At 33.3% G+C, this 27,222-nt stretch overlaps 1 protein-coding gene across 10 annotated transcripts in view; it reads right to left on the bottom strand.

Annotated features, from left to right (window-relative positions):
- Positions 1-3,867: 3,867 nt before the first annotated feature.
- LOC115218630 (activating transcription factor 7-interacting protein 1) overlaps positions 3,868-27,222 on the bottom strand; it is a 110,157-nt gene continuing 86,802 nt past the window's right edge. For 9 of the 10 annotated variants that reach the window (XM_036507493.1, XM_036507467.1, XM_036507457.1 and 6 more), the window contains 7 exons: positions 25,493-25,702; positions 24,615-24,659; positions 22,427-22,708; positions 20,392-21,189; positions 12,506-12,662; positions 11,135-11,250; positions 3,868-10,731 (listed from right to left, as the gene is read on the bottom strand). In XM_036507493.1, coding sequence (XP_036363386.1) covers positions 10,570-10,731; positions 11,135-11,250; positions 12,506-12,662; positions 20,392-21,189; positions 22,427-22,708; positions 24,615-24,659; positions 25,493-25,702 — 1,770 coding nt within the window. In that variant the 3' untranslated portion in view covers positions 3,868-10,569. The remainder of the gene's footprint in view (positions 10,732-11,134; positions 11,251-12,505; positions 12,663-20,391; positions 21,190-22,426; positions 22,709-24,614; positions 24,660-25,492; positions 25,703-27,222) is intronic. The other variant, XM_036507461.1, reaches the window with a different exon arrangement.

Here is a 27,222-nt window from a genome sequence, read left to right as displayed (position 1 = left end):
GCATCAGTTGTTAGTTGTTGGAGCACTGCATCCTTCAAAACTTCCATGCTTTCTGAGATTCGCCAACACTACACCTGATTTTATCCCCTCCATACACCCGCAAGCATGTATCTGACTCATACACTGTTCGCTTTCCAGACATTTGTACATTACTGCATATGCTTTATACGCACTTTGTGACAAGTTGTGGTGCACCTGAACACTGTATACAATAATTTCATTATTATTACAAGTAGTTATATAACGAGTAAAGACACCTTGAATGGACAGAATTAATCACTGCAGTGGGTATAAGACGATGACAGCAAACAATACAAATTCCGTCATGAGATTTTCACTAAACTTACCTGCACCGACAATTTCTATTCAACGAAATTTACATCGGTTAGCTGCTACCATAGTTGTATTTACCATGACGAACGCTCTCTTGAGGTATTTTAAACTCGGCTGTATTGCAGATATTCATAACAAGCATCAGTATGTTCCTCCTATTCGTTTATTCTTTTAGTCGAAGAAATCAACCCCGGGGTTTATTCCTTGTAAGCCTAGTACTTATTCTATTCTATCGGTGTTTATGCCGAACAGACTTTAACACATCAACATCAGTTGTCAAACGATGGTAGGAAGACAAACATAGACATGAAGACACGCACATGTATATTGGGTCATCCCATAAATAATTCGGTTTTTTCAATTGCATGAACTAAAAGTAGGAAGGGGACGGGATAAACTACCTGCATCAACTTGATATAAAAGCAGGTAGTAATTTTACCTTGATTTTATTGCAAATTTTGAAGAGTGCAGTTCGATTTTAAGTGTTATTTTTACGAAGCTATAATGAAAGTGACAAAAGAGTATATTTGACATATTTTGCTTTATGAGTTCAATAAAGACAACAACGTAGCCGAAAGTGCAAGGAATATTAATGCAGTGTATAGGGATCGGACAATAAGTGTAAGCCAGTGTCAACGATAGTTCCAGAAATTCCAAGCCAGAAACTACAGACTAGAAGACGAACCTCATCCTGCAAACCCTGGTGGAACAAAATCCCATCATAACTGTTGAGGAACTAGCAGAGAATCTTAGATTTAGTCATTCAGCCTTTCATTGACACCTGCATGCCATCAGAAAAGTTGGCAAATTGGGTCAATGGGTTCCTCACAAACTTTCCGAGTCTAATCTTGCTCAGAGAGTGAATGTGTGCTCTTCTTTGCTGTAACGTCTCACAAATTAACCTTTTTTGGACTGAATAGTAACTGGTGACGAGAAATGGGTTCTCTATAAAAATGCCAAGCCCCAAAGACAGTGGGTAGGGAAAGGAGAAACACCAGCACCCCAGGCTAAAGAAGGTCTTCACCCACATAAAGTGTTATCTGTTCGGTAGGATATGAAAGGTTTAGTCCACTTTGAACTTTTAAACCCAAATCAAACGATAACAAAGGAAGTCTACTGCAAGCAGCTGGAGTGGCATAAGTTAGCACTAGAAGAAAAACGATCATCTTTGGTTTCAAGACGTAAGGTGTTCTTCCATTAGGATAATGCTCAGCCACATACAGTGAGGATGACATTCCAAAGACTGGAGCAGTTTGAATAGGAAGCGATGCCCCACCCATCATATTCGCCAGACATTGCCTCATCTGATTATCATTTATTCTGCAGTCTTCAAAATCATTTGGACAGAGAAAATATGAATTGTGTAGATGAAGTCAGAACAGTAGTGGAGGGGTATTTTTTGTCACAGACAAGTGAATTTTGGAAGAGGGACCTTGCAAGTCCACCAGATAGATGGAAGACTATTTGTAGAAAATGAGAATATATCAGATTAAAAAAGAACTTTATCTTAATTTTGAAAAATAAAAGTATAAAAACCACATTATTTATGGAATTACTCTACATATATATATATATATATATATATATATATATACATACACACACACACACACATATAGTTGGTTAATAAAAAAAAACATGTATCAGAAAAAAGCATACTCTAAAAAATAGAGCAGTAATTATTACAACAAAATTTTATATTGAGTAACCCAAGGTTTCACACCACAAAGCCACCATATTCGTGTTTGACCAAAAGGCTGTATTTATTCCATCTTTTTCTATTGTTTCAAATTACATTTGTTTGCTTTCATATGTTCATCCTGTATTGTTTTGTTTACTTGAGCCCTCATTCTCTGCAAGTTTTGCAGATGCCACCGATATACGAAGTTCTCAGTCTTATTAAAGGCATGAAACTGGGTATTAGTATTTTGGCCGATAACTGATGAAGAATTAAGGCCCTTTTGTGTTTGTCCTCTGTGTATGTTTTGTATCATTTGAGTAACTGAACACCACACATCCAGATTTTTGTTAACTGTAAATTTGTATATACATCCATCCATACATATATATATAAACACAAATACATATATTTTATGGGCTTCTTTCAGTTTCCGTCTACCAAATCCACTCATAAGTAGAAGACACTTGCTGTAGGTACCACGCAATGGAACTGAACCTGGAACCATGTAGTTGGGAAGCAAACTTCTTACTACACAGCCATGTCTCCATCTATATGGGAGTACTTTTAGTCTTGCCAACTGAACAGAATGATTTACATGGAATATTTAATAAGACTGAAACCTGTCCCTTGCTTTTACCTATTGCCTTTAAAGACTAGATCCACTCCCATCTGCTCTGTTACTATTTTCCAAAAATTCCAATTAATTGAGCTTGTTGGGTCTATCTTGCTTATAACTAGATTTTGAATATCACTCCCTGAAGGGAGTTTCTGTTTAGTAATTGTGTAGATAATCTCAATTAATCAGTGTCAAGTTTTATAGAAAGCTCTGTCTGATTAGGAGTTTGCACCTGTTGAAACCTGTTTTTCGTCAAATCTAAAAATATTGGTAGCATTCATTGATGCATAACCATTTCATAAAGTGTTCCCATACAACAAAGGACCTCCAGTTATTTAGATCTTTGCAAAATCATTTATACAAAGTATGGCCAGAAAGTAAGATATAGAAAATTAGTTAAATATATATATTTAATTCAAAATCCAGGGATTTTTCAAATCAGGCATTCTAAAAATTACAAACAGATTAAGAGGAGTGATAGAAAAATGAAGGAACTTATATACGCTCATAAGCCTCAAATAAATACTAAAATTAGACATTCACCGTGTCACAATTTAAGATTGTACTACAATGTTTAACACATAATATAAAATTGTTTTGGCCAATGGACTGCAGCCAAGCCATTCTGGGGCATGACCACAAGAATGTGGTCAATAAAGTTGATTTCAGTACTTAATTTTGTTAATGTGGTAGATTTATCAAAAGAACAAAGGCCCCTCATCTCAAATTATATATATATCTACCTAACTTAGAATTATCTTGATATGAAAAAGTATTAATAAATCATTCAGAAATAATTGCTTGTAGAAGAATATTCTATGCAGAAAGATTCTACCTGAATTGAAACAAACCTAAGCATCACATTCATCACTTTACCATTTACTCATCATCATCATTCTTTAACATTAGTTTTCCACACAGGCATGGGTTCCCTTTATAAAATCAAATAACCTTTATATCAGGGACACACAACAGCTACACAATGTCAGCAAATTCATTTGTGCAGCTTAATACAACACGATTTAATTAATCATAAAGCCACCACAAATACTAGACTTCAATCTCTGATGACCTTTCAGTGTTACAAGTAAACTGTAACTACTTATCAAAGCCTAGGTTTCCCCTTCAGAGCTAGAAACACTAATTTAACTATGAACAGTTATTGTGTCTCTACAAAGTGCAACCATATAAGTGAAACTCACTTTGAAATGAAAATAAAGTAAAAATAAAAAGTAAGTTATAAGGCCAATATTTTATTGTTTCATGTAGGATCAGTATAGGATTATATAACTTAGGATCAATGAATAGAAATCTCTAAAAATAGCAATATTATTTTCATGTCATATTCTTCATTAATATCTTTAAAAAAATCTTTTCAGTTTCATGTTCACTCCCAGTTGTTCCAACAATATATCGTAGGATAAAAAAAACTAATTTATATATACACATAAAAGCAGATGTATATGAAAATGATATTTCATTTGACAATGGACAGTAATACTGTTTCAACTGTTTAGAATGAGGAAGGCCATATACATGTTTTGTTTAGAAAATCCCCACTCATAATCGGACAATTTTAATATATCAGTATATTCATAGGGGGATAATGAAATGAAAAGAAGATATATAAAACCAGATATGTGTGAATATATATTTTTTAAATGACACAGGTATGGAACACTTACATTCAGGCTTCTGAGTTTCTGTAAAACTCAATGAATGCTACACTTCATTGGCTACTGCAAGCCGAATGCATGCTGATGCAGTGCTGTTCACTGAGTTGTTGCACAGAAACTGAATCCTGAATGTGTGTTCCACATCCATCATTTAATAAATTTAGCCCTCTATTTTCAATGATATTGAGACCTACTTCTTTTGTTGCTACACAAGGTTTATATATAAATAATCCTTTCTACTATAGGCACAAGGCCTGAAATTTTGAAGGAGCAACCCCAGTACTCAAATGGTACTTTGGTATTATTTTTTAGTTCATGTAAGGCAGTGAGCTAACAGAAATGGTAGCATGCTGGGCCAAGTGCTTAGCGGTATTTTGTCTGTCTTTACATACTAAATTCAAATTCTGCCACGGTTGATTTTGTTTTTCATCCTTTCGGGGGTCAATAAATGAAGTGCCAGTTGCGTACTGGGGCAATCTAATCGACTGGCCCCCTCCCCCAAAATTTCGGGCCTTGTGTCTAGAGTACAAAAGATTATTTCTTAGTTTATCTGTATGCAGGTACAAAAATGCTTAAAAGTTTTCCAAAGGAAGTGAAATGAAATGTTGCTTAAATCTTTTTATCGATTTTGTTTTGTTGCCTTGTGTTTGGGAGTCTACCTCTATGTTACCTAAGTGGAACACTCTTGAAAACAGTGCCCTGATGTATAACAAAGAAGATGGCATCAGGATCATTCAGAGCAACACTCAGGAAGGTAGATATCTTCATTCCAATCTATGTGGAGTACACAAACTAGTAATCTCAACAAACCTGTATATAGGAGAAGCTCTACCAATCGTTTGGAAACAGAAGACAAAAAAAGTAGTTGGATTTTTAATATAGTTGGAAACATGAAACATTTAATATTGACTGTCTTTAGAGAAGTTACATGATAAAGACAAGCTTGACCTAGGGAGAAGGGCATGGATCTTAGGGTTTGCCTGTGTAAAGCTCAAACTAATAAACAATATCTTGGTAAGAGGTTAGAAGTTTTCAAAGTCACCATGCAGTTATCATATTCAATCAATGTTGTTAAACCAAGTACCTGGTCTGATATCATTACTGCAAATAAAAATCACAAGTAGAACAAACAAACCAGGTCTTCTCAATGCATTGATTAAAGGTGAAAAAGATGTAGTTGAGAAAACCTTCCCAGCAGCACTATATGACCAAATATTTCTTATTGCTAAGTTTCTGGAGAGGGCTAATTCCAGTGCATTAACGATTCCAGAAATCACCAAGCAGGGTGTAGAATTTATACAAATCTACAACTAATTGCTTCAGAACCATAAGGAGAATTATATATATATATATATATATGATGATGATATATGTATGTGGGCATATGGGACCAAGACGCCTTGTGTACACCTTTTAAGATTATTGCAAATGTGACCATTTCTTAGTTGCATATACTCAGAGAAAGTCACAAATGATTTCACATCTGATTCAGACCATAAAGAAATCTGTTGGCAGTAGTAGGTGTTTCTAAGGCAGAAAATTAATCAGAACAGTTGCTTATACTCATAGTAACAATAAGTCAGCTAATCACCAGACATCAGAGAACTCAAGAGCAAAGCACATCAGAAAAGGATGAATAAGAGGAAGAACTGAAGGTTTGGCCTATAGTTGAACTTGGAATATATCTTGTCAATGGCTCCCATATGCTCAGCCTTTACATTTGTCTGTGTGTATATTAACATCTGTATCTTACATGTTCTCTAATTTATTGAGATGAATCTCTATCATGAAATTCTTTAGTTGGTATTATTTCAGATTGTTTTTTTAATATTTTTACAGGTTTGTTTAGAATAAAAAAGGAGACAGGGAAAGGACATTCAAATGCTAGACAACAAAACCAGGGAAAAAAAAAGATAAAAACATTTAAGCAGTATTTCAATTTATTTCCTTAGAACTTTCAAAGACCCTTTATATCTATGTACAACAAAACTAAGAAATGATACCTTCCAAGACTTCCAACAAAATATTTATTTTTATGTTTATTAATACACTACTCTGTACATTATCAAAACCTTTTATTCTTACATACATGCACACACAAGTATAAATGGATATAAACAGTCAACAAAAAGAATGACTGTCCAAGAAAGTTGACTGGGAGAATTGTTAGAGTGTCAGGTGAGATGCATTACAGTATTGGTTCTGGCTCTTTGTGTTCAGAGTTCAAGTGCCACCTAAGTGTCTAAAGAAGAAACCATACCAACCTGCATGCCCAGTGTGGTAAAGTAAATCTTCAAAACCATGCCAGTACCAAATAAATGGCACAGAATACAGTCAAAAGAGGTATTCTTTTTGTTGGAGAGGCATGTACCCTAATGTAAATGGATCTATATCAGCTCCTATAATGAGTGGTAAGTTGTTCAACAGAAACATATACTATTAACATAAGGGACAGAATCAGTGTAATCTATTGTGTAATAAAAGTAGACCTTTGAATTATAGTTACAGTCCATCTGCCAGACTACTGTCTACCTGATTTCATTTGCGAGGCCTGGACTGATTCAAGGTTACAATAAAAGACACTTATCCAAGATGATTTATGATGAGATTGGGTCCAGGATCTCCTGATTGCAAAAGGAACTCCATAATTATTTGTGTATGCTACATCAATGTAGAAACATACACAAACACATGGATATATACATGCATATGCACATTTGCATGCACACACAAATATACATATGTATATAAGGAAAAATACATACATACAAAAACTGCTGTGCAAATAGGTAGGTATTTGGTATTTTAATCAACTTAGAAGATAAAATGTAACAATATTGTACTAATATATATATATATATAATGTGCTGACTTCATATATGATATAATATTGTTTCATTTAATTCTGTAAAGACAAATCTTAAGTTAACATCAAATAATGTAACAGCAACTACCACTTCATCAATGGCAAGGGGTAGGCTATCAAGGATATTACACATCTGATAGTTTCTATTACTTTGTATACCTGCCAATCCCATATTCTCCTAGCAGTCTCAGTGTTTTGGGATACAGAAAACCCCCCAAAAAGAATACATAAACGTCAGTTTCAAGAGAACTTCTACACCTGGTTTAAAAGGTACTATAATCACCTTTTGAGATTGAAACAAAGACACAATTGCTACAACATGAAGATGTATAACCCTGTAGCCTTCAGGTTACTGTGTCAAATGTAATATCTATCTCTTAACATTGTTTTCAATCAATCATGCATTATCTCTTAACATTGAGATTTTGATGATGTGATTATTTATTTTTAGGATGACATTATAGGGTAAGTGAGAGGGGCCAGATCTTAATAGTTTGAACATGGGATATCGCAATCTGAAATATGAAGCAAAGTTGTAGTTTCATCATTAGGAAAGGTAAATCCAGGAAACTAAAGTTAAAGGTAAGAGAACCTCAAAATCCAAGCTAAGTATTTAAAGCTTACATTAGTTTGAGATTAAGAAACACATCTAGCTACCAGCCCTCCTCAGATCCGGCCTAAACTCCTAGAGGGCGCACACTCTCCTACCCTGATGTAATCTCCAGGAATACAGGCATCCAGCAACAGGATCTCCGTAATGCTATGATGGACCGTGAAGTCTGGCGTAACATAGTAAATTCCATTGTCTAACCACGGTCGAAAAATGATGAATGAATGATGCTGATTATGCAGCTAGAGAAATGACCATTTACATATGCCAGAACACACAAACGATGGAGTGCTGATTAATGGAAAAATATGCTTGGGAGTGTTGAGTCAAAATTTGAGATTTTCAGTAGAAAATATCAAAGATAAAGAGTAGATGAATAGCTGAAAGAAATATGTTTAAAACCTTCAATCAAATGTAGAGGAGGCTTTATCTACATGCATACTGGGAGAGAAAGAGTAGAAGAAACAAGGAAATCTCTCTGGAAAGTATAACTGCAATAACTAATGAGGATAAGTATAGCTATTATATATTACCTTCCGTATATATCATCAGAATAGTTTGACATATTCACAAAACATTAAATGACTGAAAACTATACAAATTTTTTTTCTATTCAGTATTTGAATGTATTTACCCTCATCCCATTCTGGTTACAATGTCAGGAAGAAATTTCATTGCTACATATCTGTGAACTTTAAGAGAGAGAGAGAGTGCATGTGTGTGTCTGTGTGTTTAATTTTTTTTGCAACTGATTTTGTTTCTCATGACTCATCTTGACCACCAAATGAGATTTGGAACAGAGCTGGGTCTCACACCTAACATCTAAAATTGTTTGCTACAAAAACAACATTTCAAGAAAGAAAAAAAATATTTTTGTTCAACAATCGTTATTAAAATTTTGGACTTTCTACCATCAGCAGTTCTTGATGTCCAAGAATGGACACCAGAGCAATCAAATTTTTTAAAAACCATGATAAAAATGGCGTCCTCTAATATTTTGCAGTCACATGATGAATGAATATCCTGTGGATGATGGTAGAGACACACAAAATATATTTTAATTTTTAAAAACATAAGTTCAGGCAATAGCTGCATATTTAAGAAGTCTGCTTTGCAACAAAGTGGTTCAAAGATCCCACTGTAGTGCATTTTCGGTGTCTTCTATTATAGTTGCATTTTGACCAAAACTGAGTGAAATTTAATAAGCAGAAACTGTACAGAAAGCCCAGTATATATACATGTTTATGTCCCCACCCATCTGTGTTTATATTTAATACATCACCAGTTAAAAAGAAAAAAAAAGTATTGTTTATGTGGTAACCTAACCACTCAATAAAATAATTGTGAAACTGAAATAACTATTGGAGATGATATAATCAATTAAAACCAGCTGTAATTCAGCGAGTGAAACGTAAAAGAATGGAAAGTTGTGTAAAGTAATTAAAATGATAGTTAGAAAAAGTAAAATAAATATCCAAGAACAGAAAAAAATGTAAAGATACTCCAATTTCTGTTTGACTGCTTGAAGAAAATTTGTTTTGTTTTTTTAAAATCAACAAAGGAGTTGTTTTTATATATTTTGCTGCCCCATAGAAGAATATGATAAGTTTATCAGGTAAGATGGATGTTTGAAATTAAGAACATTTTATGATTAAATTGGATTCATTATAACCGTTGTTTTAAGTAAGTGAATTAAATATGTTTAGAATTTACTTTTGAATGCTTTAACAACCTTTGTGAAAGTTGTGCATGTATATTTGTTGAAAAACATACACACAAAGGCTTATACGTCTTATTACATAAGGAGTGTTTAAAAACATCATTAGCTTAAAAAAAAAAAATTAAAATAAAAGAATCAAGAATATTTTAAGTATTATATATATATCCAGAAATGATGACAAATTTCCAATTGATCATATTGATGTACTTCAATAAATCTAACAGGTGAAATTAAGGCTATTAAGCAAAATATTCACTACTTTTATTATTTAAGACCCCTAATATAAAAAAGACAATTATATAGAGATACACAAATCTTTCATTATTCAAAGTCACTTCCTATTTTTAATACTTAACTCTAGTAAATTTGACTTAAGAATAGTATTATCATTGTGATTTCTTTTTTTAAAGTTCACATTTCTAGTTTTAGTTCCATGGTCTTACCCAGTTTGAAATGAAAATATCTTTTATTCAAGTTTAACTGTAAATGAAAAGAAGATTAAATAATTTCCATTTCTTTCTTCAATATTTTATAATCTGTACCAATTTACATTAACAGATATATTAATAAATAACACAGTAAAAAAAATACTGAAAAAGTTTTCTCTGGATAATTTTGTTTGGTACATTTTTATATCAATGCATTTTGTTTAAAATTGTATTTTATTAACATTTAAAATACAATGTAGATGTATCAAAATTTATTGTAAAGTGAGCTACAAAATATTTTTGTAAATCTCTTTAAATTAAAGACACCTTCCCGTACTTATAGATAACTATAATAAAGCAAACAGTGTCAAATCCTTAACAATGATGCGAACAGCTAATGAAGAGCAAATTGTTTATAGATACTTCTCCTTGTCTGTAAAAGACCTTAATGAAACAAACACACACAACTTTTTTTAGGTGTCAAAAACTTGGAGTTAATAATAGAGACTATTAGGACTCAAGAATTTGACTCATGGTAACTAAGATGTCATCAAATAAATGCTGGATTACAAAGAATATTAACATGTCCTTAATTGAAGGTGTAGTTACTGGTGTGTCTTTCCAAGAATTCTATAGAATTCATTTGTTTCCAACTCCAAGGTTTATGGTACTAGGATCACTGAAGGGCCCTACACGGCCATGTGAATCTACAGCTCGAACAGCAAAATGATATTTGTTTCCTTCATGGAATTGAGTTAATGTACAAGCCATCGGAAGAGGTAGAGCCTTAATGTCTCCAACCTGAAATAAACAAAACATTCATTGAGTTAAAAAAGGAAAAAAAAATTACATTATTTTTTTTAAAGAGGTGCTGTGGTTTGGCTCTTATAGAGATTACCATTGTATGTGGAAACTCAGAAATGTGTGAGAAGAAAAACAGAATACCAAAAGCAAATTCAAAGTACAGAAAACATCCTTTTTAGAATTTGCCAATAAAACTGCTTTCTAAATACAATAAAAATTTACCATAATTTGACTGTGTATTGTTATTGTAGACGTTTTACCCTAAAGCACATTCTGGGTTTACAGGAACATAATTGCAAACAACTTTAATGTGTAACAAAGGAGTATCATACTTTTATTTCTTGAAGATTTATAAATTAACTAGGCAAAAAAGCAATTCTAAAAGCTTGTTTTTACAAACCTTTTTCCATAAGGAAGTGCTAGGTGGGGCACTTCCTTCTTGATAAGCATAGAGTTGATAATTTGAAATTTCAGCATGATTTTCATTTAAAGCCATATTCCAAGATAATACAATGCCTAAATAAACAAGAAAAAAAGAGGAAAATTAAAATTAGATATAATATTTTCAAAAACAAGTCATGCCCCACAAGGCTGTTTAACATTTAAATACCACTTAAATTTAAGAAATCAATCTAAAATAATCACAAGAAAAATGGCATTTCAGTATAGTTTATATAAAAGAAAAATTCTAGCTGAATGCAAATTTAAAACATCAAATTAATCATCATCATCATCATTGTTTAATGTCTGCTTTCCATGCTAGCATGGGTTGGACGATTTGATTGAGGTCTGGCAAACCAGATGGCTGCACCAGACTCCAATCTGATCTGGCAGAGTTTCTACAGCTGGATGCCCTTCCTAACGCTAACCACTCCAAGAGTGTAGTGGGTGCATCTAATTAATAATCATAGGCCTGAAATTTGGGGGAGTGGGGTAGTCAATTACATCTACCCCAGTACTCAACTGGTACTTAATTTACCGACCCCCAAAAGGATGAAAGGTAAAGTCAACCTTGGCGGAATTTGAACTAAGAATGTAGCGATGGGGGAAATACCACTAAGCATTTCGTCCAGCGTGCTAACAATTCTGTCAGCTTCATGCCTTAAACACTTAATTAATAACAATTAACTTAATAGAAAGTTATGAAATGTGGCTGCGTGGGTAAGACCACATAGTTACTTCCCAACCATGTGGTCTTGGGTTCAGTCCCATTGTGCCTTACATGTCTTCTATGGCCCCAGGTCAACCAAAGCCCTGTGAGTAGATTTGGTAAACAGAAACTGGATGAAGTCCATCATGTGCATGTGTGTTGTACTTGTCTCCCACCCCACCCCCGCCACTTAAACTAATGTTGCTTTGTTTATGTCCCTGTACCATAGCAGTTCCACAAACCAGATTGATAGAATAAGTACTAGACTAAAAAACAAAAAAATAAGTACTGAGGTTAATTTGTTCAACTAAACCCTTCAAAGCAGTATATCCCAACATGGCTACAGTCCAGTGACTGAACAAGTAAAAGATAAACTACAGTACTTTTTTCAATAATAACTTTTTTTTCTATCTTAGCCAAGAATTAAAAATAATTAACTTCAGTTGCTTTCAATGACCCATTAAATGATTTTACTGAAGTAATACAATAAAAATGAAATAGAAGCAAATAAACTATCTCATGAAACTAGGAATCAATGACTAAAAAAAAGCAGAGCAAATAAGACTTCGAATGAATAAACACTGACTAGATTTATTAATTATCAAAGAAATAAGAACTTACCTTGTGCTACCCTTGATATCCGAAGACCTGCTTTGGGTGGTGGATTTTTAAGACCTGTTGATGTTACGGTGGGAGTGGGCTGTGATGGTAATGGAGCTGGATGTTTTGCTACTGGAGTTGTTGAAGATGAGGTACTGAGTAGAGTGGAGACTACTCTCTGAAAGTTAAAAAGTATCATCATTTTAATCATTCATAACAACTGCTTTGAATAGATATTTCATGCAAACAAGATACTGAATGCACCTCAATTGTACATTGATTGAATTTAACCCTTTTGATGCCAACCCACCTGAGACTGTCCTTGGTTTCTATGATGCAAACTTCCTGTACAAAGTGGTCTAGATTAAAACTTTACATCAAAATTTCATGTGGATTTATGCTTCCAAACATCAGTTTAATAATGGCAAAGTTATTTTGATAAATACTTTATTAATTTCAAAATTAAGTGAAATAAAGACAATGAATGTTAACAGAAATAGGATAACAAAAAGGTTTTTTTACAAAAATCTGATGTGACTGGAGCAGGCAATTTCCAGTATATATATCCTTTCTCAAAGGTACTAAAACATCAGTCAAGACAACAGAAACACACACACACAAAGAATTTGACCATGCAAATTATGTCAATTAAAATTCATGTAAATTTATCTTTATTTGTATTAACATATTATTATTTATGTTTTGATGTCATTTTCATGTTTCACAGCTACTGCTGTAAAATGAAACACCTACAATAAAATACTGATCTTACATTTGGGACAGTGTTGCACCTTTCCAAAAGCCAAACGAGTCATTCACCAATATACAACAACCTTTAACCCTTTCGTTACTGTATTTATTTTGAGATGCTCTGTGTTTTTTTCAATTACTTTAAATATAACAAAGAATTTAGTAAAATAACTTAGTTACCGTTAAGCTAGTGTTAGGAACATAAATTGTGACTAAGGTTTGGTGGAAGATTTTAATTCAAAACTTATGAAAACAAGACATCTGTACTACAGAGCCAGAGCCGGTTTCAGCCGGGTTGGTAACGAAAGGGTTAACCCAAATTTTTTATGTCTCTTCCCTCTGACTTTTCTATCACAACTTGACCTCTGCTTCTCAGATCAAGCTAATTATGCTCCCCCTCTACCAAAGCCCATCCATCACACTCATGTTTCCTATTTTCATCATTCATATCATTCCTCCCTCCCAGGTCCAACACTAAGCATTTTCCCAATTCTTCCTGTCCAGAGTGCCAGCCCTTTGGGAGACATTTTACTTCAACAATTAAGAGTTAGTAGATTTAAATGAATAGAGAAACATTAAAAATAAATAACAATTTTGCAACACTGACAAATCTACCACAATATGAAATGGAAGACAGTTGTCAATATAAGTGAAAGTTATATGGTTTTGATCAGTTGCATTTATTTCCTATACTGAATTAGAAGGTACTGCAAATATGAATATCATATTTGATGGCATAAAAGATGCACACACACATATTAAACATACTTCAATTTCAGCAGTGCATATTCAAGAAAAAAGTGTTTAGTGTATTAAAAGCTTCTGGGATGTCAAACTTTACATACAGAACCCAGGGTTGTTTTTATTTTGGTGGGAGGAGAGAGAGGTCTTATTTAAATATGCATTGTTGGAACAAATATTTTAAATTCTTCTGAACAATCAATCAATTACGAAGTGAGAGCTTTTTTCAACTAGGTGAAGAGTTAAGAGGAGTATGTCAACAGGCCAAAACCAAAATTGCATGCTCATTCTTTTATATATATATATATATATATTCTTTTAAAATCGAAACACTTTCCCCAAACATAAATAAAATGAAATTCTATTACAAATGAAAATGGGAAAGGTGGGAAAAAACAGTTATCTGTTTTATATTCTTGCTCACCAAATCTATGATATCCTAAATATATTGATGCCCACCCAATTCAGACAATAAGAACAAAGAGAAAATTATGTTATCTTCAAAAGGTAAAGTAGCCAACCTAATCACAATAAAGGATTCAATTGCAAGTTCTACTCTCTCAGCTATCTCTCAACATCACATTTCAAAATGTATATTTTGAAAAGAAAAAAAATTTTTTCCCTGACTTTTCTTCTTACTTTGGGGAAATTTCCCAATGTCATTATATAAAATTAAACAGAAATAATTATTTCATTTATCAAAACATATTTTATACTAAAACTATTGCCATAAATATAAATAATTGGCTAAAAGAAAAATATCAAGTGAAGAATATAATCATTTACATCTTTACTTCCAAGGTACACAATTTACTAAGCAATGTTATACTGGTGTCCCTATGCCATCTAAACTGACAGCAAATGTTTGCTTTAAATTTATTGGAAATGATAAAATAAAGGACACTACTTTTATTTTTTAAATACAGATATTATTTACAGGTTTACTCTTACATTACAACTTTGACTGTTTCTTCTATTTCTCATAGCTTGTGCTTTAAGAGATCTTCTTCTATTCCGCTCTTCTTCAGTTTCTTGTTGAATTCTTTGTGATTGTCTTTCTTTCATTTTTGATCTCCTTAAATTTCTTTCTTCCACAGTTTCTTTTCGAATTCTCTGTGATGCCCATTTCCTCAGCTTTGCCCGCCTTAAATTTCCCTCTTCTTCAGTTTCATTTTGGCGTTTCATAGCTTCACGCTTTCTTGCTTGCTGTCTTATTGCATTAATTCTTTCTTGTGAAGCACTGGAATATCTTTTTCTACCTTTTTCTCTTCTTGCTTCTAATTGTTCTTGAGATAAGGTTGAGCGCCACCTTCTTTGTCGTTCCCTTGCTAATCTTCTTTTCCTTTGAAGAGGCGTCTCCTCAACAGTTGAATTAGAAGTATATAAAATATATACAGAAATAATTATTTGATTTTATCAAAACAATATTTGAAACTAAGACTATTACTCTAAATATAATTAAATACCAGAAGCAAAATATGAAGTAAAGAAAATTATTTTCATTTTAATTTTCAAGGTACAGTTCACTAAACAATTATGTTATACTAGTGTACCCATGCCATCTGTAATGATGGGAAATATTTATGAAATGTTTATCTTAGTTAAATGTGTTGAAAATGATAATAAAATGAATCTAAAATATAGAAAACTATATTTATTTTTAAATAGATATTTATGTTTGCTCCTACATTATGAATTTGCTTCCTATATTTCTGTAGCTTGTGCATTAAGAGATCTCATATTCCATTCTTCTTCAATTTCATGTTAACATCTTTGTGGCTGTCTTTTTCTCATATCTGCCCTCCTTTAATTTCTTTCATATGCTATTTCATTTTTGATATCTTAATGAGGTTTATTCCCTAAGCTCTGCTATCGTTAAATTTATTTCATTTTGGCATTTCAGAGCTTCACACATTCTCAACTGTTTTCTTAATAATGCATCTGTTCTTCCTTCCTGGGGCACAGGAATATTATTGCTTCTTTTTTTTTTCTTCTTCTTCTTCGGAGTAATAGACAGCGATACTTTGTTATCTGATAACCTTGCCTGATTGATTCTTGCACTCTCATGCCAACAACACCTGGTACAGGCTCTGTCCAGGATTACAGATTAGGTAAACAGCTTCACTGTCTCACAAGACAAAACTAAGAAATAAACCTTATGAAAAATTCAGGAGTGGAGCTTCTTAGATGATCTTCCAGCAACTCCTACAGTCAAAGTGGTGTCAAATATACTGCTTTGGACTTCATTGGATCACATCAGCAAAGCTAAGAGAGAAAACCTGGCAACTGAGAAACTCAGAATCTCAATACATTAGGCTTGTACCTTCAGAGGTCAGCGGATTGGACCATAGTCACAACAAGTGTTGCAGCTTATACATGGAAGTATAAAACTATATTGTTTCCTATGACAGATGGATGCCAGAAATGAATGTCAAAATTTCTCTTCTTGTTTCCAACTGTTCTTTCCTTTTCTTTTGTTACTTGCTCACTGATCTTCTTTCCTTTGAAAGGAAGTTCCCATAATGGATGAATTAAAAGTATAAACACAACATGTGTATACACACATGTATTCAAATATATTCTAGAATTATAGCAGAAAAAATGCAATGTCCTCGTCAAAGTACCTTTGATATTTAAGATAAATACAAAACAGAAAATAAGAGATTCCACAACTCCTTACATAAAAATTTCATAACATGCCCCATTGATGCATCACAGAAAAATACAATAATCACACTGCATACACTTTCTATGCAAAAGAAATGAAATGAGATCATCACATTGTAGATACTGAAATAAATTCAGCTTCAATAAATGGTCTCAACTGCAAACTGGGTAGACAACCAACAATGCACAGGCAGTAGAAACAAAATGATGTCAATAAGATCGTAAAACCACCACTACCTCTGGATGCACCAGGCTCCATATAGAAATATTTAGGAATTGAACCCCTAACAGCTAACATTCATATAAACACACACCACTAACAAAAACAAAATGTCACCATAGAGTAAAAAAAAATCAAACAGCCCTTTGTCAAAAATAGGATACAAACAACAACAAAATGAGCCATTCAATAAAACATCTTAAGAAACTATATTTTAAAAACAATAAACAAGAACAGTGATTTTGAAAAGCAGGAAATATGCTCATCAAACCAAAGGTAAAAAACATATAAGTATTCATAAGAAGCTTGTTTATATATATATAAAAAAAAACCATAAAAATGAAATCGAACATGTGACAAATCAAATGGTGGAAATTTTTTAAATGCTGTCTAACAAAACAAAGAAACAAAATAACAAAAGAAAATTAGAAACCAATTAATGAAGTGCACAGCCAAAAAGTTCTAATAGAAAATGAGCACCAGAGGCCAATCACTAAAAATAGGAATCATAAACAAAAGGACTCGCCCCACACTGATGGATAAGGAAGATATACATGTGGCATATATGGTTTATTTAAACAAATATGCACAACTCAACACTGACTTGTGGCTTCAGAATGAGAGCGTAGTAAACAGGAAATTTCTGATTGATATATATATACATGACTGTAGGGAGGAATAAGATACCTATAGCATAGATAACAACAGAGAAATCTATGAAATGACATGCTTTGGGCTACAGATCAGATGTGTGGTTGGTGCAAAGTCCCAGCCAAATCAAAGATGATGTGGTGATGGAATGACAGTTGATAAGGCTGTAATGGCTATAAGACAAACTTGGAAAACCCAGAAAAAACATGGTAAGTAGAAAGCATTATTAAATTAGGCAACAGGTATGCTTGGCTAAGAGTGAAGAAGAAAGAGATTTGCACCTGTCCTGCAATATGGGAATCAGTAATGCGGGGTCTTCTGGATTGCAAGATAATGTGTTAGAGAACCAAAACATTATTGGGAAGGAATGCATAGGAAGAAGGTGCTACCTCATGCTGACCACTACAGAGAGGCCAACAATTCAAGTTGACAGCAGTGTGGTAGATAAGGTGATTAGAGACATGAAGGGGAGGAAAACTATTGGACCATCAGGGATAATTGTGGAAATGCTCAAAATTCCTGGTGAGGTAGGATACATGATAACCACCAGGATAGTTAATACCCAAAGAGATGCCTTACAGAGAGGAAATTATTGAGGAAATAAACCGTTGGGTCAGGTTATAAAGGTCACAAAGAATCATAGCACAATTAATCCATAGCAGAGAAGACCTAGATGAGATATAGACTTCATGCCCAGCAAAGGCATCGCTTATGCAACATTCCCAAGGAGAAATACCTGTTTAGGAGGGAACCACTATTCCTGGCATTTGTTGACTGGAAGAAAGTACCACATTCAGTAATTTGGAGATTAATAAGAAAACTAGAAGTAGACAAATGGCTTGTGAGGGCAGTATAAGTTATGTATAAAGCTGTCATAAGGAAAGTGAAGGTCAACAAATATTTCAGAGATGAATTTAGCATGGAATTAGTGCTCCAGCAAAGTTCAGTCCTCAGTGCTATCTTTTAATCATTATAGATAAAGAAGCTACCAGAGATTTAACATCAGCTGTCCATGTGAATCTCTATACATTGATATTCTGGTTCTCATAGCTGAATCTATAGTGGAATTGGAGGGAAAATTCCAGGTACTGAAGCTAAACCTAGAAGACAGGTCTCCAGTATCAACATGGAAGTAGCCTTGCTCAATATACAGAAAATAAGTAGGCATAAAATCTAGATGAGAATGGGTGTTGAGGTCTAGGGCAATGAAAGAAAATGAGGCGCACGATGAAGGAGCAATGAGAGAAAGAGACGATGCTGGGTACCAAAGAGTGAATGCCACACACACAGAAAAGAAAGGAAAATAACTGGTAACTATAATATTAGTGGAGTTATCTTTCTTCATGATATGAAATATATAGACAACAGCATTTATTATAAGAGTGATTATTCAACAATGGGAATTGCTATCTTTTTCTGGGATTTCCAAAGTACATATCAATAGGGGCAAGATGTACTTATTGTGATTTATATGGCATTCAACATTGACTACCACTGCCAGTATAGTAGTGATATTAAGTGCTATTTTCAAAGAATGAAGCCTTAATTCTCAGATCTATACCAGCACATGAGCAGTAGCCCTGCATGAACCACAGCCACTGTGCTGTAGGCTTTAAAATTATCATAAAGAAAAACCACTACGTCAAATGAGAAGTATGTTTTTTCATTAAATTTGTTACAAGATATATATATTATCACAAGGCACACCACTAATTACAGGCAATGAAATCCTAGGAAAAAAAAAAATCTCTCTTTAGTACTATGATGTTTAGGAAAAGAAGTGTTTAGATTTATTATAATTTCTGCATTCTCACTGTATAAAAGTTCACTTGCTGTAAAATCAATATTATAGAATCGCACAATCTACACGATTGTTTTGTTTTTTGCTCTAGAAAATGAATTTGATTTTCATAATGATGGTGTAGTAAGTGCAATCTCAATCTTCCTATTCAGTTTGTGTTGTGATGCACACAGTCACATTGTCACAAAGAGAATAAAGCATGTATTCTATAAAATGTGCACAATTTAAAACTCCTCTGACATTTTCATTATGTAACTTTTTTAATGTTTTGCACAACAGACATTCAGGATCACGTGAAAGTTTTTTTTTTCAAATCAAAATCTTAAAACTAAAATATAGTGTTTTACATGAGGTAAAAATGAAAAAGGTTTCTAACCATAGTGCAGAACATTTTTTAGTGTTAATTTTGTGGGATATAACACCACACAAGATAGCATCTATTTACAGCACAGATTTGTCACAGTAAAGAAAAAAAATTATTGTTACAAATGTCAATTTTACTTTCTGATTACTTCATATCACTAAACACCAGCAAACATTTGCTATATTCATTCAGACACTGACAGGGGCACAATCTCCAATGTGGACATACTTATGACATACAACAAAAATTTAATATCATTATCATAGAAAAATGTAACATTATTATGATTTAAATGCTATGTTACACATCAAATCGCTTGGATAATAGATTAACTTAGTTTAGTCATGTCATCCCAAATATAATAATATACATAGGGTCCAGAACATAATAGGTCTCACACATCATGCACACACTAAAATGTTTAAGTTTAAATTTCTGGAAAAACAAGAAGCATGTATTATACACATATAAACTCAGGACATTAACAACACTGTACTGTATTCCAGTAGAGGTAAAAATTACTTCACAACATATAACCTACTCATACCAGAAAATATTTAACATAAAATTTTCAATACTCCCCCAAATTAAATGCAAATACAAAATCTAATTCGGTTCTGGCTATTAACCAAGCTAAATACATTATCTAAGCTCAACTGGAACACTTAAAATATCAAATCCAAGAAAGAAATATGATTTTTTTTTCAGCTTACCTGTGTGTTTTGTTGCACTGGGGCACTTTGAAGTGGTGGAGGTGGCCGTATCGCCTTTGTTAGATCAACTGAGGATGCTGTAGTGGATTGTTGAGCTGGCCGTAACTGTGGTAAAGAACCTGCATTTGCAACTGTACTTGATACAATTGGTGGTCTCACTGAAGAGTTCTGTGTTCCTGTAGTAGGTACTACTGTAACTAATGCACCCGGCCGGATATTGGGTGTTGATGTAAGAACATACTGGCATACACCAGGTTTTGCTGGTCCTACACCTTGTGTTACTGTTGGGCTGATGATTTGAGTCCCAGCAGGTGTACTTAAAAGAAATGATGTACCAAAAGGTACTTTTGGTTGTTGTACTGGTGTTACCTGACGAACAACTTGTTGGGAGACAATGTTTGACCGCACAGATCCCATGGGTGCAATGGCAGCTGTGTGGACAACATTCTTTCCATTTGCTTGATTTTTAAATGGTGCTTCATCATCCCCTGTTAAATCTATTAATTTTACACCTCCAGTTGGTGCCTGACTTGTAACTGGTTTAGTAAGAATACTCCGGGTTGTAGTAGTAGTATTTGCTGCTGTTGTAGTTGCAGTTGGAGGAGATACAACAATTAGACCAGAAGATTGGTAAAGCAAAGTTTGTGGCGTAGACACTTGGTTTGGATTACGTGACGCATCAAGTAAGCTTTTAACTGTTGTGGACTGGTATTTGGTGACTGGTGGAGTTAACTGACTGCTCACTTGTCCATTCTTTGACTGATTATTGTTATTGTTACTATTATTAGGTGGCAGAATCTGGAAATAACAAATTTAAATTACCTCATTAAATTTTGTTTCTCAGCAGCAAAATAAATGAATTGCACAACAATTTGGTAAATTAAAAATATATCAGTAGTTTGAATCTACAGAAGTTTTAACAAAACAACTATATTGATCATACAGATATAAAAAGAATGACAATGTCTTTTCCCACTTGAGTAACTTATGAAAAAATCTTGTATAGAAAACTGAAAAAAGAGCAAGTTTATCTTGGAGAACTGATGCTGGCATAAAATGATGTTACTGGAAACTATATAATATAGAGAGATCACTGATAGCCTCAACCTTAATGTCATTAGAGCCATTTATATAGAGTAAATGAAAATAGGGAAAAATATACTTCAACCATCACATTACTCTCTTTATCTGTCTTGTGTGAATGTAAAAATGCCCCCAAATATTAACTAATGTGAATTAAAATACACGTTTCTATATTTGTGTCATGAAGTCTCAAATTTCAAACAACTTGACAATCCAAATACAAAAATGGTGCCAGATAATGAAAATATATTATGTTCTAAATGAGGTATCTAACACAAATATGAAAATGCATGGTATCAAAATGTTTGAAATGACAAAGGAGAAGCACATGTAAAAGAGAAAAAGTAAACATATTTGGTTGAAACAAAAATCAGTATGAATAAATACAGAAACTGTAACACCTTGAGAGATTTTATCTCAGGAACAAAATATTTTTTTAGATTTATTATACAAGGCTAAATTTAGAAATATAAATTCAATCAAAACTAATTCTTAGAAGATTGTTATACAAAATATGAAATATATCTACTCTAGAAATCCAAAGGGATTGTAGTGAAGAATTTTTAACACGGGCAAAAACTGAATAATTCATAATTATTATAGTAATTATGTAAAATTATATGTTCAGGTTACTTTTTTCATCTACATTGATTTATCCAAATATTCACGATTAATATGCTATATCTGCATCTATATTATGTTTAGGATTATACAAATTTATCAATATTAGTAAGCCTAAAAAAATTATATTGAAAGACCTTACAAGAATCTACAATTTATCTATCAACAACTTAAAACATTTGTAAAAGTATAAACATTATGTATAAAAATTATTAGTCAAATTTTATGGGTTCATAATTCATGACTACCAAAAAAAAAAAATCATAAATGGAATTATTTGTGAATATGAAAGAAGACAACTAAATATCTTCCGTGTTTAATATTTTCTCACCTTTTTCTTATAGACTGCTAAGGGAGTAGAATTATTGGACAGTAAGCCTGAAGTCACTGTAGGCTGAGCTACCAAATTAGACTGTATAGTAGCTTGAGTGGTGATTGCACGAGACCAATGAGAGGATGAATTTTCAGATATGCCAAGATTTGCTGAAACTGCCACAGGGGCTGAGGGTGATGAAGATGATGATGATGAAAATGATAAAGAGGAAGGTGATTGAATGGATTTCTTTTGTGTGGTTATTTTGACTGTTTTAGTTGAACTGGGAGTTTGGGAAGTCTGCAACAAGGATAAAAAAAAAAAATGTGATCACAATAAGTGTAAAACATGACAAGTATGATATTGGGATGACGGCAATATTTTTTTTTAAATGACGTGATCACAACAGGTGTAAAACGTGACACCATCATATAGCCAAAATATATTAGAATTATAAAGTATAAATGACTAATTTTTTATGAAACATGATAATATTGGTGGTGATAATGATTATGATCATAAATACACTAGAGTTAAAAATCTATTTAGATTACATAAAAACTAAGGATTGGTTCAGAAACAGCTATTTTATTCTCTTCACTTTTGTAGAAAATGTTATAAGAATAGCTACTAATATCACTTTCCTACTATCACATGGATACAATAAACTGAACTTAAACATCACTCAATCTACATTTAGCAGCCACTTTATTATTATTATTCACCCTCTTATAAGAATTAAACAATATAGTATAACCTACAATGTGACATTCGCAGTTGGTGTGAACATCACATAGAGTGTATGAAAGTATGCGTATATAATTAACCTTGTAAATGGAAAGCAAATTACAATGGGTGTACTAATGGCAGTGTAAGGTTTTAACTAAAGACCATATTATATATTAAATCAAGTTAAAAATACTGCAAAATAAAATCTTCAAGATTACTTTAAACATTTACCCAGCTAATAAAAGTAACAACTACTCCCCATAACATTCAAGCGATTGGCATTTTGAAAGGCATATAAAAAGGAGAGGAAAGGACTAAAACACAGCTAAGCAACATTAATACTCTAAGTTCATTAGAAAAATATTACCTGCTAAATTTATTTGTATTCAATAGTCTTACTGATGATTATTTTATACGTCAGGAAGAATAAAAGACAAAACTAAAATACAATGTTTTATTTAGCCTGTCTGTTGCTCTACTTAATCACTTCTTTGGAAGACCTAATAATTTTCACAAATAACAAAGAAGTAATGCATTTGGGTCTAAATATATTAAAAACTATAGAAGTCTCAAAAAGCCAGTTAGCTAATTGTCCTCATGATATATTATTTTTATTTATACTAATTTATGACAGTGCTACCATATTTCTATATTCTCGTCAGTTTTAACAAACCACATAATTATAACTCATGATACTGTGCTGTCAATAAATAAAAAATATCAAGAGGAAATCAAAATCAAAATCGATGACTGGCGTCCGTGCTAGCAGGGTGCAAAGAGCACCATACAAATGTGATCATTGACAGAGCGGCTTACCGGCTTCTGTGCCAGTGGTACTTAAAAGGCACCATTCGAGTGTGATCGTTACCAGCGTCGCCTTACTGGCACTCGAGCCCAGTGCTAGTAGGGTATTAAGAGCACCATCCAAGCGTGATCGTTGCCAGAGCGGCTATCTGGCCTCTGTGCCGGTGGCACGTAAAAGACACCATTCAAGCATGATTGTTACCAGCATCGCCTTACTGGCACCAGTGCCGGTGGCATGTGTAAAAGATTCGAGTGAGGTCGTTGCCAGTACCGCCTGACTGGCCCCATGCCGGTGGCACATAAAAGCACCCACTACACTCTCAGACTGGTTGGCATTAGAAAGGGCATCCAGCTGTAGAAACTCTGCCAGATCAAGATTGAAGTCTAGTGCAGCTAACTGGTTTGCCAGCCCTCAGTCAATCGTCCAACCCATGCTAGCATGGAAAGCGGACGTTAAACGATGATGATGATGATGACAGGATACAAGAATCCTTGTTAGCTTAATTGCTTTAATTTGTTATTCGGCATTGATCTTCCTTTTGAATTCAACATATCAATTTTCAAGTAGTCCCTAATTGTACCAATTGTTTTAAAGTGTATAGGCTGATAATATATGTACTAACAACAGTCTGGGCCAAGTTAAAAAACAAAGCAAAACTGTATTATATTTTACCTTTCCTTCATCAACCTGAACAGCAACATGTCTTGCTGTAATTGCCTGAAAGAGAAAAATCCATATAATTAATAATTACATTCTAAAACCTTAACATGAAAAAATAACAACAAAAACATTTTAACAAAATATAAAATATTCTAAATTATTTTATTAAAATTGAATGAGATTTATTTATTAAGAAAAAAGATGATATTGTAGGTGAGAAAAATATATAGGCATGGTCATAAGATTAAGTTATTACATGGTTTCAGGTTCAATCCCATTGCATGGCATCACTATCAAGGCCTTAGATTGACCAATGCCTTCAGAAAGAAAATAGGTAAACAGAAACTATGTGGAGTCTGTCAGAGGGATCATTCCTGCTCTTGAATAGTAGACTTAATCCACTGCTAGGTTTCACACCAATAAATGGCCCATGAATGTTCTTGGCTGCTAGCATAGGGGCCAGGTCACAGATCTAAGGGTACCTTCCACCTTTTCTCCTACCAGTCCTTCAGAGACCCTAGAAAAAAGAGCACTGCCTTCCCCTGCTGACTATTATTTAAAAAAATGAAAAAAAAAAAAAAAATATATATATAAAAATCACAAGCTCAACTGTGTCTACAACAATATACTGATAATTATTGACACTAGAGGTATTTAAATTCATATTAGAGCTATGAACATTATTTCTTACAGCTTAAATCTTCCTGAAATGTTTGCTTCGTAATTGTGAATATCCAAGTATATATTTGCTAAAAGGCACAAAATTCAAAGTAACAAAAAATGTTCAGATCATGTTTTTAGTAAAAAAAAAAAAAAGAAGATAAAATTTTAAAAAAAAAACACACACTTTAAACAACAGGTGAAGCAAAAACAAATACAATATTTATTACCTTAAGGGCAATAGCAGCAGCTTTTCGTTTTTCCTGTTTTTGTTGCAACACAGTAAGTTCAAGAACTTCTTTATGTAACTCCTTTGCTTGTGTTTTCCAATATTCATTTGTAGCTTGTAATTCATCAATTTTAACTTGAAGACTTTCTAAAGTGGTTTCTTTACTGTTTAAAATATTCATAACTTCTCTTTTTACAATCTCAGCTAATTCCTAGGATTAAAAAAAAAAAAAAAAAACAGTTTAGTATTAATATATATTAATATATCAAAAGTACAGCTATAATTTGCTGCAAGTATATTATAAATATTCAAAAGAACTGAGTTTAATTAAATATGAATCAAATATACTCCTCCTGTCTTCAGTATCTCATACTCATAGGAGAGAATTACTCAACACAAATCACATTTAAAAAGTATGAAAGCTCTTTAGTGGGAAATTTTACCAATGTTTTGAATACAACATAGATGTAATTGAGTTACAAGACCAGAATCAGTACAAGTAGTTGTCAGATGTAGCTTGGAAGTGAAAAATGTAGTACTGAGTAATTTAATAGTAAAAAAAATTTTAATAATAAATGTGTATAACCTTGCAACATGCGAGTTGCAGGTATGGCAATGTGGAAGAAGTTCACTTGCCAACCACATGGTTTCAGATTCAGTCCACTGCATAGTATATTGGGCAAGTGTCTTCTACTGTAGTTTTGGGCCAGCCAAAGCTTTGTGAATGAATTTGGTAAGTAGAAGTTCCATTGTGCAAGTGTTTTGAACAATAAGAAGGAAAAAATCATTAAACAGCAATTAGAACATAGGTGTGGGCATGGCTGTGTAATGAAGTTCACAAATGTGTGACACTTTAAGTATTTTGTACAATAGCCTTGAACTGACCAATGCCTTGTGAGGGAAATTAACAAACACAAATTGCAGGAAGCCCACCATATATGTATGCACATGAACTTTGATACTTTTCAAGTCTCCGTGTGAGTGGAATGGTGCTAATATTGACATTTATCAATTTCAATATGACCAATCACTCTGTGTTTTTGAAGACCTGTGGAATAAAGAAACCTCTTAATTGAAAAACAGGTAATGGTTGGCAACCAGCAAAGCATCTGGCTGTAAAATTCTACTTCAAATAACTTCCCCCTCTCAAACTGATACTAGTATGGGAGGGGGGGGGGTTAAACAAATAAAATTTGCATATGTTCAAGTTTGCAGCATATATATTACATGACCAAAGTAGTTCAAGCCATGAAAGAAACCTGCTGAGGTTGGTAGTTTCATGGTAGTTGGTACACTGACACACTATACATTGCCTCACTCCATATGTGATTTGAAAGCCACACATGCCAAAACAGACAATTGGAGCCTGGTGCTGCTCTCTGACTTGCCAGCTCCTGTCAAACAGTCCAACCCATGCAAGCATGAAAAACTGACATTGAATGATGATGATGATGTTGACAATATATATAAAGCATTAAAACTGTAATCAATACACCATTACATTAATTTTTTTATTTGATTTTTTTCTTTTAATTTGTAATTTCATAATGAAATATCACTGAAATGGTAATGAAATCTTATGACACTTTTAACCCAGAAATCATCATCATCATTGTTTAGCGTCCGCTTTCCATGCTAGCATGGGTTGGACAGTTCAACTGGGGTCTGGGAAGCCAGAAGGCTGCACCAGGCCCAGTCTGATTTGGCAATGTTTCTATGGCTGGATGCCCT

The sequence above is a fragment of the Octopus sinensis genome, linkage group LG1 (assembly GCF_006345805.1).
Source record: "Octopus sinensis linkage group LG1, ASM634580v1, whole genome shotgun sequence".
Lineage (NCBI taxonomy): Eukaryota > Metazoa > Mollusca > Cephalopoda > Octopoda > Octopodidae > Octopus > Octopus sinensis.
Note: the sequence above shows the minus strand (reverse complement) of the source record. Positions and strands in the feature narration are given on the sequence as shown.